Source organism: Panthera tigris, chromosome A2 (assembly GCF_018350195.1).
Source record: "Panthera tigris isolate Pti1 chromosome A2, P.tigris_Pti1_mat1.1, whole genome shotgun sequence".
NCBI classification, from domain to species: domain Eukaryota; kingdom Metazoa; phylum Chordata; class Mammalia; order Carnivora; family Felidae; genus Panthera; species Panthera tigris.
Genome location: NC_056661.1, coordinates 70,162,154 through 70,179,642, shown reverse-complemented (window position 1 = coordinate 70,179,642; position 17,489 = coordinate 70,162,154). Strand labels below are relative to the sequence as shown.

The following is a 17,489-nucleotide window of genomic DNA, read 5'->3' as shown; positions in this document are numbered from 1 at the left end:
TCAGCTCAGAGCCCCATGCAGGGCTTGATCTAATGACCGTGAGTGGGATATTTAACCAACTGAGCCACCCAGGTGCTCTATAACATACCATTTTAAACATTCAATTCTCTTCTTATTCCTGGACACCCACAAAATGCATACCATACAGCATGATAAAATATATTTAATATAAGCGAGAAAAATGAAATCAGAAAAATATTTTAGTACAAAGATAAAGTTAGCACATAATGTAAATGTTCAAAGCCTTGTGCACCCTCTAGAAGAACATTAGTAATGACCAAGGAGAAAAGGGCTTCTGACCTCAGAGGAAGGGTCACACAGGTAGTGTTCAGCCTGGAAGCCATACTTTGGTATTTGTCATATAAATACTGCTTTTGATTTGCAGCCAATTTTATTTAGGATTTTTGCAACTATCTATGTTAATAAATGTCCTTAATTTTCTTTTCTTGAATCATTGTGCAGTTTGTATCAAAGATGATCCTCAGCAGACCATTTGGGTAGCTGTCTCTTTTTTTTATTTTTAATTTGAATAGTTTATATAAGATAGAGATTATCTATTCCAAGGAGTTTTGGTAAAATTTACTTATAAAATGACCTGGTGGCAATTTTTTAATGTTGTAATTTATTCAGGTTTCCTATTTCCTCTTGAATTTACTTTACAATTTTTCTAGAAAGTACCTGTTATATATTTGTTTTCTGTTTATTCTTATAAAGTTGTTCATAAAAATATATACAAAATATACACAAATGTGGAGGCTATGTTAGTGTATATATATGTATGATTTTTATATCTCTAGCATATCTCTTTTTATTAATCTGATGCTTTGATTTGCAATTTATAAATTATAAGTCTGAAAAAAGGCCCTGAAAATTTGTAGATGGTAAACTCTCTAAGTCTTTATTATTTGAAAATGTTTTTATTTTTCTTCACTCTTGAATGAGAGTTTAGTAGGTATAAAACTCTAAGTTGACAATTATTTTTTCCTCCGCACTTTGAACTATAATTGGACACAAAAACACCAATTTCTCAAACTATGATTTACCTAGTAACAGTCTACACAGAACAACACACACATACACACACGTGCACGCACATGCCCAGGAAGGTGCCACAGTCAAATATGGAAACACTGCATTCTATCTTGCAGACTTATGATGCACATTTGTATAATTAAAGCCTTTGTGTTCCAGCCAGTAAAGAACGGTTCCCCTGTTTAGCCCAGTGCTTCTCATCAGAGCTCTCTCTCTCTTTTCTTTTTTTGGGGGGAAGTCTCATCATCATGTGGAAACCAGTTCAGGAGATACTACAGTACACAGATTTAAATACTAAATATCAAAAAATAACTCCACATACATATTCAGAAAGTCTCCTCATCCTGCTGTTACCCTATTTTAGATTATTGTGTTAGGTTTCTATTATTGTGTAACGAATTACCACAAATTTAGCAACATAAAACCACAGCTATTTAGTATCTCATAGTCCTGTAAGTCAGAAATCTGGGCCCACCTAACAGGTTCTCTGCTCAGGGTTCCAAGAGACTTAAATCAAGGTGTTAGCTGACTTGTGTCTTCATCTAACCTTGTTTAGAAAAAAGATTATTTTCAAGACCATGCAGGTTGTTGGTTGGAGACCACTCTCAGCTACTAGGGGCTGTTCTCTGGTCCTTGCCATGTGGCTCTGTCCATCGTCAAAACCAGTAATGGAGATTCTCCCTTGCATCAAATCCCTCTCACGCTTTCCATCTCTCTGACTTCAAAAAATGCCCTGTCTTTTTTAAAGGGCTCACCTGATTATGTCAGGCCCACCAAGATTATCTTCTTTTGTATTCATTCAAATTAATTAATTAATTAACCTAATTGTGGATGTGGCATCTATGATGTTAACAAGCTCCACCTACTCTGTGGAGGGGATTATATGGGATGGGTGGGGAGGGAGAATCTTGAGGGTTCATCTCAGAATTCTCCCTACCATATTTATTAATTCTTCATATCCTGTGGGTATCCATATCACACACACAAATAGAATTTCACTTTCCTTTTATTTCAGCAAAGTCCACTATAGCATAATCCTTATATTTGATTAACTATTTCCCTCTCTCCATATATACATATGTGTATATGTATATGTATATATATGTATATGTATATGTGTGTGTGTATATATATATATATATATATATATATAATAGTTCATGTAATAGTTCACTGTAATATAATCCTTAGATTTTCTGCCAGAACAATAACTAGTATGGCTTGGACACTGATGTTTCAGTCTAGTGTTCATAGAATATTTTGGCTCACCCACAAGCTTGGATTGTATTTCACTTTTGCAGCATTGGTGTCTCATATGGAGTGGAATTACCTCAGAAGTCATTCATTACCTCATTTATTGATGTGCTCAATACAAAGGTAATGTGTGGCTTCTGTGCACAAAGAGGTTTACTAAAAGCAGATACTACATGTGTATCCTTATTAACCACAAGAATATAAATAAACTATAGAGAAGATATTGAAGCAGAAGAATATCTGCCTCTTTTGATGGTTCCCAAAGTCAGAAAAGGCTTCACAGAATAAATTTTATGTGAATGGGATTTTAAAGGATGCATAGAAGTAGCATGGCCAGGAAGCTGGGAAAGAACACCTCCCAGGCAAATAGTAAGTCTGAAAATGTGTGAAAGAAAATAAGGTCTTCAGGGAACGAGTATGTTAAATGGACCTGGAAAGGTTGGCAGGAGCTGGACATGTCATCAGGACATTTAGATTTCATCCTGAAAATGAGAAGAAAAATGAAGTTATTACCAGAAGAATGAAATGATCAGATCTGTGTTTCAGAGACATAGGTTTACTGGCAACCATAATGAAGACAGGGAGACCAGTTAGGAATGGCGAGGGCAGCCAAAGTGAAGAGGAGATAATGGAGAGTTAGTAAGAGAGTTTAGACTCTGACTGACTGGATGGGCTCCTGCAGGTGAGAGAACATTCAGGTTGGCCCAAGACCCACAGTTGAGGAATTATATCAGTGATGATGGCAATTTACCAACAAAACATGTGCAGATGGTAAAACTGTCAGAGTTACCATAAAGTAGAGACAGAAAAGTTAGTTAAGTTGCTTATGACCACATGGCAAACTTTGGTCTTTGTTCCCAATCTAGTAATTTAATCCCATTCCTTCTTAATAGGTGTTTTTAAGGAATCGTCTTCAGAAGCCAAAGAATAGAGATGTAGTTGTAGATGTGGACAAGGACATGGATATAGATATAGTTGAAGATAGATTGCATGTATGTATAATATGCACTTTTGCATTCATATATTTTATGTGTAATATATCATATACACATTACATATTTACATGCACACACATACAGATCTTGCTTCCCACCGACCAAACCATGAGTAAATCTTGGCCTAACTTTGCCATAGCAGTGCCTGCAAATAAAATTAATAATATTCTATTATGAAACTTAAGATTCTTAGAGCCTCATATAGAGATGGTTGAAGCCCTGCCAAGATCCGGTTCATTTGCTCTTATAAGAAATAGAAACTTCCTGTATATTACAAATTTGTAAGAGCAGCCCTTATTATTCAAAACAGCTAGATTCCCTGCAATTACAAGGCTCATGTCCCAGCAGGATTGTCTCTGGCACTCCCTTCCTAGCGCAGAGTCAAGCCACACATCGCTTAGAGGGGCAGGTCTTCTCCTACACCCAGACTCCAAGGGCACCACTTTTTAGTATAAAACAGTGTGGTTGCTAATGAGAGGGAAAAAAAGTTTCTCTTGATTCAATTATTGCTCTACTAATGAATTTGTTTTTCTATCCTTGACTTTAGGCAGCCCTGTTTTTGAGAGCCATTTTTAAACTCAATGAACAGTGCCACCTGGATTGAAAGCCATGTACTATGCAAGGCTCCAAGGAAGAGTAGCTGCCCAGTTTGCATGCTCCATTTACTTCTTTCCTGCTTTCCTTCTCCTTGGAGAACTTTTGCACGGGAAGCAGCAGGCCTAGTCCATTTAACTTTCATTAGCAATGAACAATGGTGTTGGCTGGATGGTACCAGGCAGCCTCTTGTGAACAGAACTGGTGTCTTATTTCCCCTTTATGCCCCACTGCAATAGAGGAGAAGCAAAACTGGGTTCCCTTGTAACTGACCTATTTCACATAACAGTTAGGACCACTCTTACTCCCACATCACCAGTTATATAATCTTGGCTTCTAGTTGGTGTTCCTGCCTTACTCCTGAATATCTTCCTACCTCTTCAAAAGCAACATCACCTGAATTAACCATCCCTACTAATTTTCAGTTCTCAACCTTTCCTGACTTGCATAAGTTTATAAATGAGTCACTATACTTCTGCTGTCTCAGACTGGGGTCATCTTTTCTCATACCCCTCCCTAAGCATCCAAGTGAAAATACTTTCCAGATCATGTTGAACATATCTCTTAAATTTCCCACAACTATTTACTCACTTTTTATTATAGTTCCACCCTCACATAGATATCTGTATCATCTTAGCTACATTGAGGCAATAATAAGTCCCATTACTTACTCAGCCATGGCCAATAGAGACATTTCTACCTGTGGTACTATCTTCCCTTTCTACCCAAGACCTGCTATTAGTATGGTTGATCATGGTCCATGAATGACCTATTAGAGATACTATTTTCCTCAATCTCCTTGGTCTTTTTGACCTTCACTCCCATTCATCAGCAACCATCAACTCCGATGCTTATACCCTAGATCTTGTTAAAATGTCACAAGCTCTTACAGTCAACTGTCCTTGCATAATGCAACCCTCTATTTCCATCATTCTGTTCCCTGATTACTTTGGGACATTCAGTCACTCATCCCCTTTCTTCATTCCTAGCTATTAGCCCTCCCACATGTCCTCAATCTTGGGAATCCAATCTTAGGAATTTGTGGCTTCTTTCTCTCTTACATGCCACAGCTCTCCCTGGCCACCCTCTCCTCCTTCCCTGCCAGTCTTCCTCCCCATATCTTACTTGTCTCACCTGATCTGCCCACCTACAGGTCTGACCTATGTATAGGCCACCTCCTCAGCTCTACCTCATTTCTCAAATGCAGACCTCAGTGTGTCTCATTTGCATGATTCAGATCCTTCAGTTGCTCCCTGATGCCTTTGGGATAAATCCCAGCTCTAGACAGGAAGCTGTTCATGATTTGGATCCTACTTCTCTATCCAGTTTTACCTTACAACAAGATCCCCCCTAGGGCCTAGATGCAGTGAACCACCCTCAGTCCCCAGAGGGACCTGTGAATTCTGTGAATTTCAATCCCTTGCCCATGGCACTCTCTCTCCCTGGAATGTTCTTCCCACATCTTCTTCACCTGGCAGTTGTCTGTCTGCTTATCTGTTAAGTCTCAGTTAAGACATCGCATCCTCTGAGAAGTCATCTCTACTTGTCTATCAGGCTCCTCCCCAACATTATGGATCCTCTCTGTATTCCTCCATCTGGATGAGCCTTTGCAGACCTTCACTAAAAGTACTTCCTGTCTTAGGGTTGTCTACTTACAGCATAAATACTGTGACTGTTAAGGTAAAAGATCTATGGCCCCAAACACTTAAGGGTAGTGGCTGTGCCACCAGTACCCAGCTCAGAGCCAGTGCTCAACAAGTGTTTGTGAGTGTATAATGTTCCCCTTCTTCTGAGTCATTGGTTCCTTTATTAGCGACATTTAACTTCTGCCTCAATTGCCCATTATGGAACTGCTGCCAGTTTATATAATTGCCAACTAAATATTCCCTTTAGTTAGCTACTCTTTTTTTTCAATAAGTTCAATTCATGGAGGTTCTTTTTATAAAAAAAATGCCTCTTTTTTATGAAGCAAGATGGAACATAATAAATTATGTTATTTCTATAAATGGCCTATTGAGTAACAGTGCAACCAAAATAAATAAATTCCCTCACATATTGCAACACCAGTCTTAACATCTCTCTGGAAAACTGAATATGGCCTACATCAGTGGTTCTCAACAATGGTGATTTTGTCCCTCAGGGGACGTTGTGCAATTTCTGGACACATTTTTGGTTGTCACACCTTGGGAAGTATTACTGACATCTACTGAGTAGAGACGTACTACCATCCACTGCTATTGTTAAGAATGCCAAGACAAAAAATATATATATATATTAAACTGGGGATTGAAGAATAGGTTATAAATCATTGGGCTAAATATTTAAGAAAAAGATCTAGATTAGATCGAAGGAGAAGTTCCCAACAATGAGATTATTGGAAGTTAAAATGGATCATTATTGAGAGAACTATGGCTCTTCACCCTGGGTGCACAGCAAAATAACCTGGGAAGCTAGAAACACTACCAGGACCCAGCTCCATTCCCAAGGGAATCTAATTTAATTAGTCACAAATTGGATCCAGTCATGGGTATTTTTGTGAAAGCTCCCCTGATTATGCTGAGGAGAACCAGGGCTGAGTACCAATGGCTCAAAACAGAAATAAGAGTCCCAACAACCTGTGCTCAAGCAAAAAGTAAACTTTTTGTTTGAAAGTTTACTTTTATGTGAAGTTTCCTTTTAACCAAAAGGAAACTTGATGCTCTAGGAATACTGCATGTATCACTCCAGCTCATGCCCAGGCATTGGGCCTTGGACAGCTCTATTTCTGCCCTTGTTGACCAAGTGTAAGATATCTGACCCTTGGTGCCTAAAGTACAGCCAAGAAAGAGAATCCGCTGCTCTAATGGAAAGGTAACCTATGGAACTTTACTATCTGACCCTGGAGACACCTTTGTTTAGGATAGTCTCATGTTTATGCAGACATAAGGAGCCATTTATGTATTGGTTGGTCCATGCATGTGCTCACAACTCTCTAGGAAGCTTCCCAGGTATAATCTGAAACTGGCCCCCATAGGCAGAGGGCAGAGAGAGAGGAGGAAAGAGGCTTGTCAGGCCAGGTTAGTAGTTGGCAGTTTTAAAAATAGCAAAGAGAACTTACATATGAGGCGTGCTTTGGGCAGCAGCAAGACAAGTAGATCCCCACGCCACCCTCCAAATCTTAAAAGCTCAAAAAGAGGCTTTAACTGGGTTCAGTCACATGTGCCAGGAAGATATTTTCAACATCACATCACTATCTCAAGCCTATGTCCTTGGAGCAGGCTCTGGGAGTGAGAAAGGCAAGCCGAACCCACATTTCAAGGACAGGGTGGGGGTGAGGAGCCTCTGAACATCTGGGTCCAGATCACAGGTCATTTGTGGTCTTTTTGATCACATTCCCCAACACTGTTACAGTTGTTCTTAGATGCTCATGAACGAAAAGATGAAGTGGCCAGAATTTAAACCCTAAGAATGTTCAGGATTGGCTCCTTCATTTGCCACATTGGTTATCTTTCACAGGTGAACTGGGATTTAAAAAAAAAAAAAAAGATAAAATTCCCAAAACAGGGCTTGGATCAATAGTGCATCTTTTCCAAAGATCTTTTGCAGATACAGTTCATAGATTTCTCTTTTGTCCCAGAACCATGCCATTTCTCTGAATAGAATGACAGAGGGGACATTAGTTATAGGGAAATTGTAGCTTTTGTCTGTACTGTAGGCATTTGAACCAGGCCATATAGATTACTACAAACAGCTGTAGAATTAGTGGTTGTTAAGCAACAGCTGAAATGAGGTAGTTAATTTGAAAAAAGTACAATAATTAGAAAGTCAAAAAGAGAAGGAAGTAGCACAGATAGTTCCTGACTTAGGATGGCTGGACTTAATTTTTTGACTTCATGATGGTGTGAAAAGTGATATCCATTCAGTAGAGACCATACTACAAATTTTTTATTTTGATCTCTTCTTGGGCTAGCAATACATGTGTGATACTCTCTTGTGATGCTTGGCTTATCTAGTGATGCTCCCAGTCAGCCACACGATCGTGAAGGTCAACAACCAGAATACTTTACAACCATTCTGTTTTCACCTTCAGTACAGCATCCAATATTATATGAGGCATTCAACATTTCATTATAAAAAAGGTTTGTGTTAGATGATTTTGCCCAACTGTAGGCTGAGGTAAGTGTTTTGAACGTGTGTAAGGCAGGCTAGGCTAACCTACTGATGTTCAGTAGGCTAGATATACTGAATGTATTTTCGACTTATGGTATCTTTAACTTACAATGGGTTTATTGGGATGTAACTCCATCATAAGTAGAATCTGTGTGGATGTGGCAGGTGGAATCTGGATAGAGCAGAAATGGAAGGAAAGAAGACAGTTTGGGGTGCCTGGGTGGCTCAGTTGGTTAGGCATCTGACTTTGGCTCAGGTCATGATCTCATGGCTTGTGAGTTCGAACCTCACATCGAGCTCTCTGCTGTCAGCACAGACCCTACTTCACATCCTTTGTATCCCTCTCTCTCTGTCCCTCCCCTACCCACGCTCGCTCTCTCTCTCAAAACTAAACATTAAAAAAAAGAATACAGTTTAATCTAACATGGTATGGGTCTTTTTTTCCCATTCATTCTACAATTGAAGATGCTGAGCTTCAGAGAGATTATGAATGAGACTCAAGAAGTTGGATGTGCAGAGCTAGAAATATAAGCCAAGTCCATCTCACTCCAAAGGTTCTTCAGGGTCTTCACATAAAGGCCAGGTCAGAAGAACCAGCCAGGCTAAACAGCCCATCCACACTGTCAGTGCAGAACCCAACATGGGGCTCAAACTCATGAACCATGAGGTCATGAACTGAGCCTAAATCAAGAGTTGGATACTTAACCGACTGAGGCACCCAGGCACCCCTGCTCACTGGTTCTTAAAAGAACCTCACATAGCTGGGGGTTTACATGGACTCCGATAACCATGGCATAGAAGTAAAGGCCTAGTGGGGAGAGCTTGATGCCTCGGTGGAGGGATGGATATATGGAGAGGCTGAGAAGGAAGTCCATATGGAGGGAGGAGAGAACACAGGCATTGCCCCCAAATTTCAGAGTGAGTTTTGCTAAGCTGACTTCAGTGTCCTGTGCAGGCTGCTATACTCAGAAATACTCATTTTAATAAAGGTGATTACATTTTCCATTATGAAAATAACACATGCTCATTATACAAAATGTGGAAAATAAAGAGGGGGAAACAATCCTTCTTGGTAAGACAATTGCTATTAAAATTGATTGATTGTAATTCTTTCCAGTTTTTTTATTCATATAATTCATATTCTTGTGATCATGAATTAAATGTTTCCTGCTCTTATCACTTAGAATTATAAAACAAGCATTTTCTATCTTTCATTTAACATGTTATAATATTATTATAAATTACTGTACTTTAGAAAATTATAAACTATTCTATCATATGCATTTACTACAATGTACCTAACCTATTGTTGAGCATTTAGGTAAGGATATTTATTACCATACACTTTAGAATGGAGTTACTGGATCAAAGATACAGAAGTTTTGAGGACCTGAGACAGTTAGCGGGGCTGGATTCTTGCTTAGATAGGCCTTTTTAAAGGAGTACCTATTCCTAGATTGATCCTCAAGCTTACCCTGTCCATAAATTCTGTTCTGTTAGTATCAGGAATGATTGGTTCTTAGGAATTGTATAGAAGTGAACTAAACTAATGTATAATGGAAATTAGAAGCACAGCATGGAGGTATGGAAGTCATTAGTGCTGTTTGCCAAATAATTCTCCACCTCCAGACACACTATAGGATTGTCTCCTGCTGAGACATGAGTCTAGTCCTGATGAGGAGTGGGGTTTGCAAGAGAATGCTTATTTGCTGGAGGAAGACACTCCAGAGTTCTCTTTTCTCCACTGTGGCTGGCAACTTTTGAGGGGATGTCTGCTCCATCAGCCTGGCTTCTTGAATAACTAATGAGCAGAGGCCTCTGCCAGTCCTCCGTGGCAGAGTGAGCTAGGAACAAAACTTTACCATCAAAAGTCACTGAAACTCGGAATTTGGTTGTTAATGCAGCACACCGTAACCCATCATCACCGTACAAAGGAGATTTTAACATTAGCACGCTTAACAAATTTAATCTCTGTAATTAGAAATCAACTAAAGTTAAAAGATTCCTATTAGAAATGAATCACAATAAAAAGAAATAATTATCTATTTCAGCTGTTACACAGCCCTTGCTTAAGAGTACTGTGATGTTCAGTATCATTAACACTCTCTTCCCCAGATAGTCTGAGCTGGGCAATGCCGACAGGTACCTCCCTCTCCTTTCCTACACTTTATTTTTATTTTTATGTTTTTACTTATCAAGTTTTATTTTAATTCCAGTGTGATTAATATACCGTGTTATATTAGTTTCCAGTGTACAAGATAGTGATTCAACAATTCCATAGATCACCCTGTACTCATCAGGACAAGTGCACTCCTTATCTCCATCACCTATTTCACCCATCCCCCCACCCACCTCCCTTCTGGTAACCATCAGTTTGTTCACAGTGCAGAGTCTGTTTCATGGTTTGTCTCTCTCTTTCTCTCTCTTTTTTCCCCTTTGCTCATTTGTTTTGTTTCTTAAATGCCACATATGAGTGAAATCACATGGTATATGTCTTTCTAGGACTTCATGTAACATTACTTTCTCTAGCTCCATCCACATTGTTGTAAATGGCAAGGATTTCATTCATTTTTATGGCTGAATAATATCCCATTATTCCATGAATGAATAAATATATATATATATATATATATATATACTCCACATCTTCTTTATCCATTCATCTAGCAATGGACACATGGACTGCTTCCATAATTTGGCTATTGTAAATGATGAAGCAATAAACATAGGGGTCATATATCCTTTTGAATTAGTATTTTTTTAATTTTTTGGGTAAATACACAGTAGTGCCATTACTGGATTGTAGGGAAGTTCTATTTTTAATTTTCTGAGGAACATCCATGCTGTTTTCTACAGTGGCTTCACCAGTTTACATTCCCACCAGTAGTATACAAGGGTTCCTTTTTCTCCAAATCCTCATCAACATTTGTTGTTTCTTGTGTTGTTAATTTTAGAAATTCTGATAGGTGTGAGGTGATATTAAGTTTTGATTTGCATTTCCCTGATGATGAGTAGTGTTGAGCATCTTTTCATGTGTCTGGATGTCTTCTTTGGAGAAATGTCTGCTCATATTTTCTGCCCATTTTTAAACTGGATAATTTGTTTTTGGGGTGTTGAATTTTAAAAGTTCTTTATGTATTTTGGATACTAACCCTTTATCGGATATGTCATTGGCAAATATCTTCTTCCATTCCATAGGCTGCCTTTTAGTTTTATTGACTATTTCCTTTACTGTACAGCAGCTTTTTATTTTGATGTAGTCTCAATAGTTTATTTTTGCTTTTATTTCCCTTGCCTCAGGAGATACATCTAGAAAAATTTTGCTATACCTGATGTCAGAGAAATTACTGCCTATGCTCTATTCTAGGATTTTTGTGGTTTTAGTTCTCACATTTAGGTCTTTTATCCATTTGTGAATTTATTTTTGTGTATGGTGTAAGAAAATGGTCCAGTTTGATTCTTTTGCATGTTTCTGTAAAGTTTTCACAATATCATTTGTTGAAGAGACTATCTTTTTCCCATTGCATATTCTTTCCTCCTTTGTCAAGATTAATTGACCATATAATTGTGGGTTTATTTCTGGGTTTTCTATTCTGCTCCATTGATCTATATGTCTATTTTTGTGCCAGTACCATGTTGTTTTGATTATTAAAGCTTTGTAGTATGACATGAAGTCTGGAGGTAGTTTTTCTCCAGTTTTGCTTTTCTAAGATTCTTTTGCTATTCAAGGTCTTTTGTGATTCAATACAAATTTTAGGATTGTTTGTTCCAGTTCTGTGAAAAATGCTAGTATTTTGATAGACATTGCATTAACTCTGTAGCTTGCTTTGGGTAATAGAGACATTTTAACAATATTTGTTCTTCTAACCCATGAGCATGGAATGTCTTTCCATTTCTTTGTGCCTTCTTCAATTTCTTTCATCAGTGTTTTACAGTTTTTATACTTTCACCTCTTTGGCTAAGTCTTTTCCTAGGTATTTTATTATTTTTGTTATAATTATAAATGAGATTGTTTTCTTAACTTCTCTTTCTACTGCTTCATTATTAGTGTATAGAGATGTAACAGATTTATGTACATTGATTTTGTATCCTGTGACTTTACTGAATTCATTTATCAGTTCTAGCAGTGGTTTGGTGGAATCTTTCGGTTTTTCTATATAGAATGCCATGTTATCTGGAGATAGTGAAAATGTTACCTCTTCCTTACCAACATGGATGCCTTTTATTTCTTTTTGTTGTGTGATTGCTGTGGCTAGAACTGACAGTACTATGTTAAATAATGGTGGTAAGAGTAAACATCCTAGTCTTGATCCTGACCTTAGGGGAAAAGCTGTCAGTTGTTCTCCACTGAGTATGATGTTCACTGTGGGTTTTCATACAAAGCCTTTATTACGTTGAGGTATGTTCCCTGTAAACCTACTCTGTTGAGGGCTTGTATCGTGAATGGATGTACTTTGTCAAATGTTTTTTCTGCATCTATTGAAATGATCATATGGTTTTTTATCCTTTCTCTTATTGATGTGAAGTATCATGCTGATTGCTTTGTGAATATTGAACCACCTTTGCATCCCAGGAATAAATCCCACTTGATTGTCCTGAATGATTTTTTTAATGTATTGTGGAATTCAGTTTGCTAGTATATTCTTGAGGATTTTTGCTCTATGTTCATCAGGAATATTGGCCTGTACTTCTGTTTATTTGTTGTATCTTTATCTGGTTTTGGTATTAGGGTAATGCTGACCTCATAGAATAAATTTGGAAGTTTTCCTTCCTCTTCTATTTTTTAGAATAGTTTGAGAATAATTGATATCAACTCTTCTTTAAATGTTTGATAGAATTCCCTTATGAAGCCATCTGGTCCTGGACTTTTCTTTGTTGGGAGTTTTTGATTAGTGATTCAATTTCCTTGAATTGGTCTGTTTAAATTTTCTGTTTCTTCCTGCTCCAGTAGGTTATATGTTTCTAGGAATTTATCCATTTCTTCTAGGTTGTCCAATTTGTTGGCATAAAATTTTCATAATATTCTCTTATAATTGTTTACATGATGTTAGGTGTTATTTCTCCTCTCTCATTTGTGATTTTGTTTATTTGAGTTCTCTCTGTCTCTCTCTATCTCTCTGTCTCTGTCTCTCTCTCTCTCTTTCTCTCTCTCTCATGAGTTTAGCTAGAGGTTTATCAATTTTATTGGTTTTTTTCCAAAAAAATAACTCCTGGTTTCATTGGTCTGTTCTATTGTGTTTTTTTTTAGTATCTATATCATTTCTTTCTGCTCTAGTCTTTATTGTTTCCTTCCTTCTGCTGGGTTTGGGTTTTGTTTGTTCTTCTTTTTCTGGCTCCTTTAGGTATAAGGTTAGGTTGTTTATTCCTTTTCTATACTCTCATTGCTGGCCATGCCAACTCCTGATAGTCACAATCTTCTTTAATTGTTGTTGCCTTTATTTTAAAAGTCATAAGGCATGCTACTTTAAAAATGAACAATTTAGAATCAAATGAAAAAGGTCTGCTTTCTGTCCTCCCTACTAGCCTACCTCCTTGGGTTGAGTTTGGAGTAAACCCATCCAGGCATTTTCTTTGCAGTTCCAAGTACAAATGCAATCCCACGCTTCATATTCTTAACATCTTGCTTTTTTACTTTGTTTTTCAATTATCTATTCATGTTGGTGCATATTACATGTTTCTTTTGAACGATAGCAGAGTTGTCAATTTCAAAGATTTAGTATCCTTAATTTAACTGGTTTCCTGTTGATAGACATTTTTGGCCTTTCCAGTCTTTTGCTACTATTAATGCTCCAGTGAACGTCCTTATAAAATGTATAATTTGCACACTTGTGCAAATTAATTCAGAGGAAAAATTCCAGAATTAGAATTCTGAGTTGCGGGGAATTTGCAGCTTAAACGTCAATAAATATTGTCGATTCCTGTCCCAAAGGTTGAATCAATTGAATGAGATTGTACATCAATACAGTGTGAGAGTTCTCTTTCCACTGTCAAGAATGCAAGGTACTATCAAATACTTTAAATCTCTGCCATTATAATCATTAAAAAAGGGTATTTTTGGTTTAAAGTGCATTTCCTTAATAATAGGTGAGTTTGTGCTTGTTCTTTCTTTAAATATGTTAATGCCTTTAGTATAGTGAGGCTTAAGTGGACTCTTTCTCCTTAAGGTGAGTTGTTTTTATTATTTGAATATCAGAGAATAGCCTTATTTTTAAGCATTGAAGAAGTACCTCAATATTACTGTTATTCATTTACTGAATAAATAGGGCTCACAGCATTTCTAAGACCTTGATATATATATTGCCACTGGGATGTTTTATAATGACTTCATCCAAGGCAGATGGGCTGGGAATTGGCCAGCCCTTGCACCTCTCAGTTAATTGATGTGACATATAATTTCATTGCAGCAATTCAGCTTTGTGTCCTTGCCCACTGATGTACTGGAAATTGAGGTGAAAGACAAGTTTGCTAAGAGCCGCCCCATCATCAAGCGCTTCTTGGGAAAGCTGTCGATGCCCGTTCAAAGACTCCTGGAGAGACACGCCATAGGGTAAACCTGTGACTGAGACCTCACTATCACTAAGGCTTCAGTGAGCAGACGAAGGGAGGCCTGCAAGCTGCAATAATATAGTCTCATGGTGGTATTGAATCTCTTTGGCTTCTCCCATTAATTCTGTTGCTCGAGCCACAACATTCAATTAAACAAACCCTTACCTTTCCCCTTTTCTGTACCACTGGTTACTTACACAAGAGAGCAGAAAATCCTAAGACAATATTGAAAGAAGCCCTTAATGAGGCATTTTTCTAGACAGGTAGAAATTAAAAATTTGTTTACCATGAAGAATATTATTTCTGCTTGTGTGATTTAATCATTTGAGATGTTTGTATTACAAGATCAAATGCTAGGTTACTAGAGTAGAGAGACTTAGAAAATGCTAGATAGTATGTATGAAATTTTAAAAGCATGAATTGTCATGGGCAACTGCAATTATGTTACTCGCAGAATTCAGTTGTATATAAGAATGTTTCTGTATCTCTTACATTCATCTCCACTCATGATTCTCATTAAAGTGAACTCTAACAGGTAAAATATTTATATATAATATATGTTTCCTTAGTTAACAGCTGCTCTATTTGAAAACACTGGGTTTCATTATGGCTCTCTGGGCCATAAATGTATGCTATGCTATACAATGTAATCCTTAGAAGGATATCAAAGGAATGAGGAGAATTTACAGAATTTCCAAGTGTCTTCAATTAAAGCTTTTTGGATTTTCAGGACTTTGGAATCACTAATGATTATCATGGAGACACTTAATTAGAACCACGTGTACAGCTATATGCATATAGACATGCCATTAACTCTCAAGCCAAAAGTAGAGACATTTATGGAGCTACAACCATGTGTCAAACACAGGGTTTGCACTTTCCATTTATGGAAATCCTCACAGGATTAAACAAGCAAACAAATGTACATAAAGAATGCAAAGCAGTCCCTGGTACATAGAGACTAAACTGCTCTAAACTGTTCATTTTTTTTTAAATAGAATATTACATGATTTTTAAAATAAAGGAAACTCAGAAGGCTCCCTCAATTCCTTTGCCTGTAACACCCCAGCCCTTCAATGGCTCTCTGCTTGCCCTGAAGTCCTATAAACAGACCAGGGTGGAGTTTCAAGGTCTATATATGGGGCCGTGATGTTGGTGTAGTTGGACACCAGCCTACAAGTCTTGCTTCGGTCCATCCTGCAGCAGGCCACCTTCTAAGCACTCCACAGCTCCTCACATGGAGGAGGGTACTCCAGTAACCATGATGGCATATTTTGTTAGACATTACATATATGTACCGCAAGATATGTATCTGTTGCTGGCAATGTCCATTATTAAGGGCATATTTGGGAAATACCAGCCTGCACAGGAAAAGCAGGCAAAGATACCCATCTTTTTTGTTGTTATTGTTGTCTTTTGGGGGGCTTCTTTTGGCTTAGAACACAGGTTGTCAGGTAACTTTCTGTTAAGGGCCAGGTAGTAAATATTTTAGGTTTTGTAGACCATATAGTCTCTGACTACTCAACGCTGCCATTGTAGCATGAAAGCAGCCCCAGATGATAAGTAAACTAATAAGCATGGCTGCATTCCAATGAAGCTTTTATTTGGGGAACTGAAATTGGAATTTCATACAATTTTAATGTGTCACAAAATATTATTCTTCTTTTGCTTTTTTTCCCAACCATTTTAAAATGTAAAAAACTCATGGCTTTATAAAAATAGATGGTGGGCCAAATTTGGCCCCTGGGCTGTAGTTTGCTGACTTCTGCTTTACAATAGAGGGATTTCCTTGAAGTTTTACATTGTTGTTGAGCAGATGTAATTTCCCATCTTTATCTTAAGACCATTTCCTATGTACCTGAGTGGATCATCACCTCCTATTAGCAGGGCCTCCCTGGGCTTGCCTACTTCACCCACTGGCATAGAAACCATGCTGTAGAATCTTTAAGGAGAGGTATTGACCAGATCTGTAATGGTGCTTATTTCCTTCTAGGGATAGGGTGGTCAGCTATACACTTGGCCGCAGGCTTCCAACAGATCATGTGAGTGGACAGCTGCAATTCCGATTTGAGATCACTTCTTCCATCCACCCAGGTATTTCTGGCATGAATTCATGTCTTGTCCTAGCAGAGGGTCAGTGTGTTCCTTTCTCTAAAATACAATAACCGTGGTTCTCTCCAGACATGTCCTAGGTTTTGTGGTTCTCTCTCTTCTCCATTTGAGGCCCAGAAGCCAGTGATCTGTTCTGGAAACCAGATTGCTGTCCCCTTGATTGAGAGGCTCCTCTTCATTCTGGTGACCCAAAGGTAGAGGGTTAGACAGTGGAGTGGGAATTGACAATGAGGCCAACGTGGGTATGGAGCCATGTCTGATTTATCATTTTACTTCCAGCACCCACATAGGAGGTGCTCAATAGATACTTAATCATTACATACATGAATGAATGAATGGATGAGAAAATGAATGAATGTGATACATGTCATATTATTGAAAAACTATCATTATCCAATGGATTTATCACAATGAAAAACATAAGTTGGACAGAAAATTTCAGAATCATCCAGTGTCCAGTTTTTCAAGCCAAAACACATTTCCAAATAAGAATGATGAGATGCCTCCTAATTCCACTTTAGCTCTTCTCCTGAACTCCCATACTAAGTGTAGATCATGCTGAGAATTAGCCAGTCCTTCTGGGCCACATTTACGAGTTGCCGTTAAAGCTAATGAGGCTTTGAAAACTCAGGGTCTGGAGTTTATCACTGCCCGCTCATTAAAGTCCTGTTGTACTTGTCTATGCCCAATATATAATGCAGATTGGAAGAAAACATGCTGACTGTTTGGTCCTTTCACTCAGCCTTTTCTTCATCCTGAGAATAAAATTGACTCTTCCCTCACTGTAGCAAAAAAAGAGGGCCTATG

At 37.9% G+C, this 17,489-nt stretch overlaps 1 protein-coding gene across 1 annotated transcript in view; it reads left to right on the top strand.

The window, feature by feature from the left end:
• The window catches only part of HECW1 (HECT, C2 and WW domain containing E3 ubiquitin protein ligase 1), a 400,133-nt gene that overhangs the window by 275,388 nt on the left and 107,256 nt on the right, over positions 1 to 17,489 (top strand). Inside the window, exons 11-12 of the mRNA XM_042963608.1 lie at positions 14,429 to 14,571; positions 16,564 to 16,664. Of these exons, the coding sequence (XP_042819542.1) occupies positions 14,429 to 14,571; positions 16,564 to 16,664 (244 nt within the window). The remainder of the gene's footprint in view (positions 1 to 14,428; positions 14,572 to 16,563; positions 16,665 to 17,489) is intronic.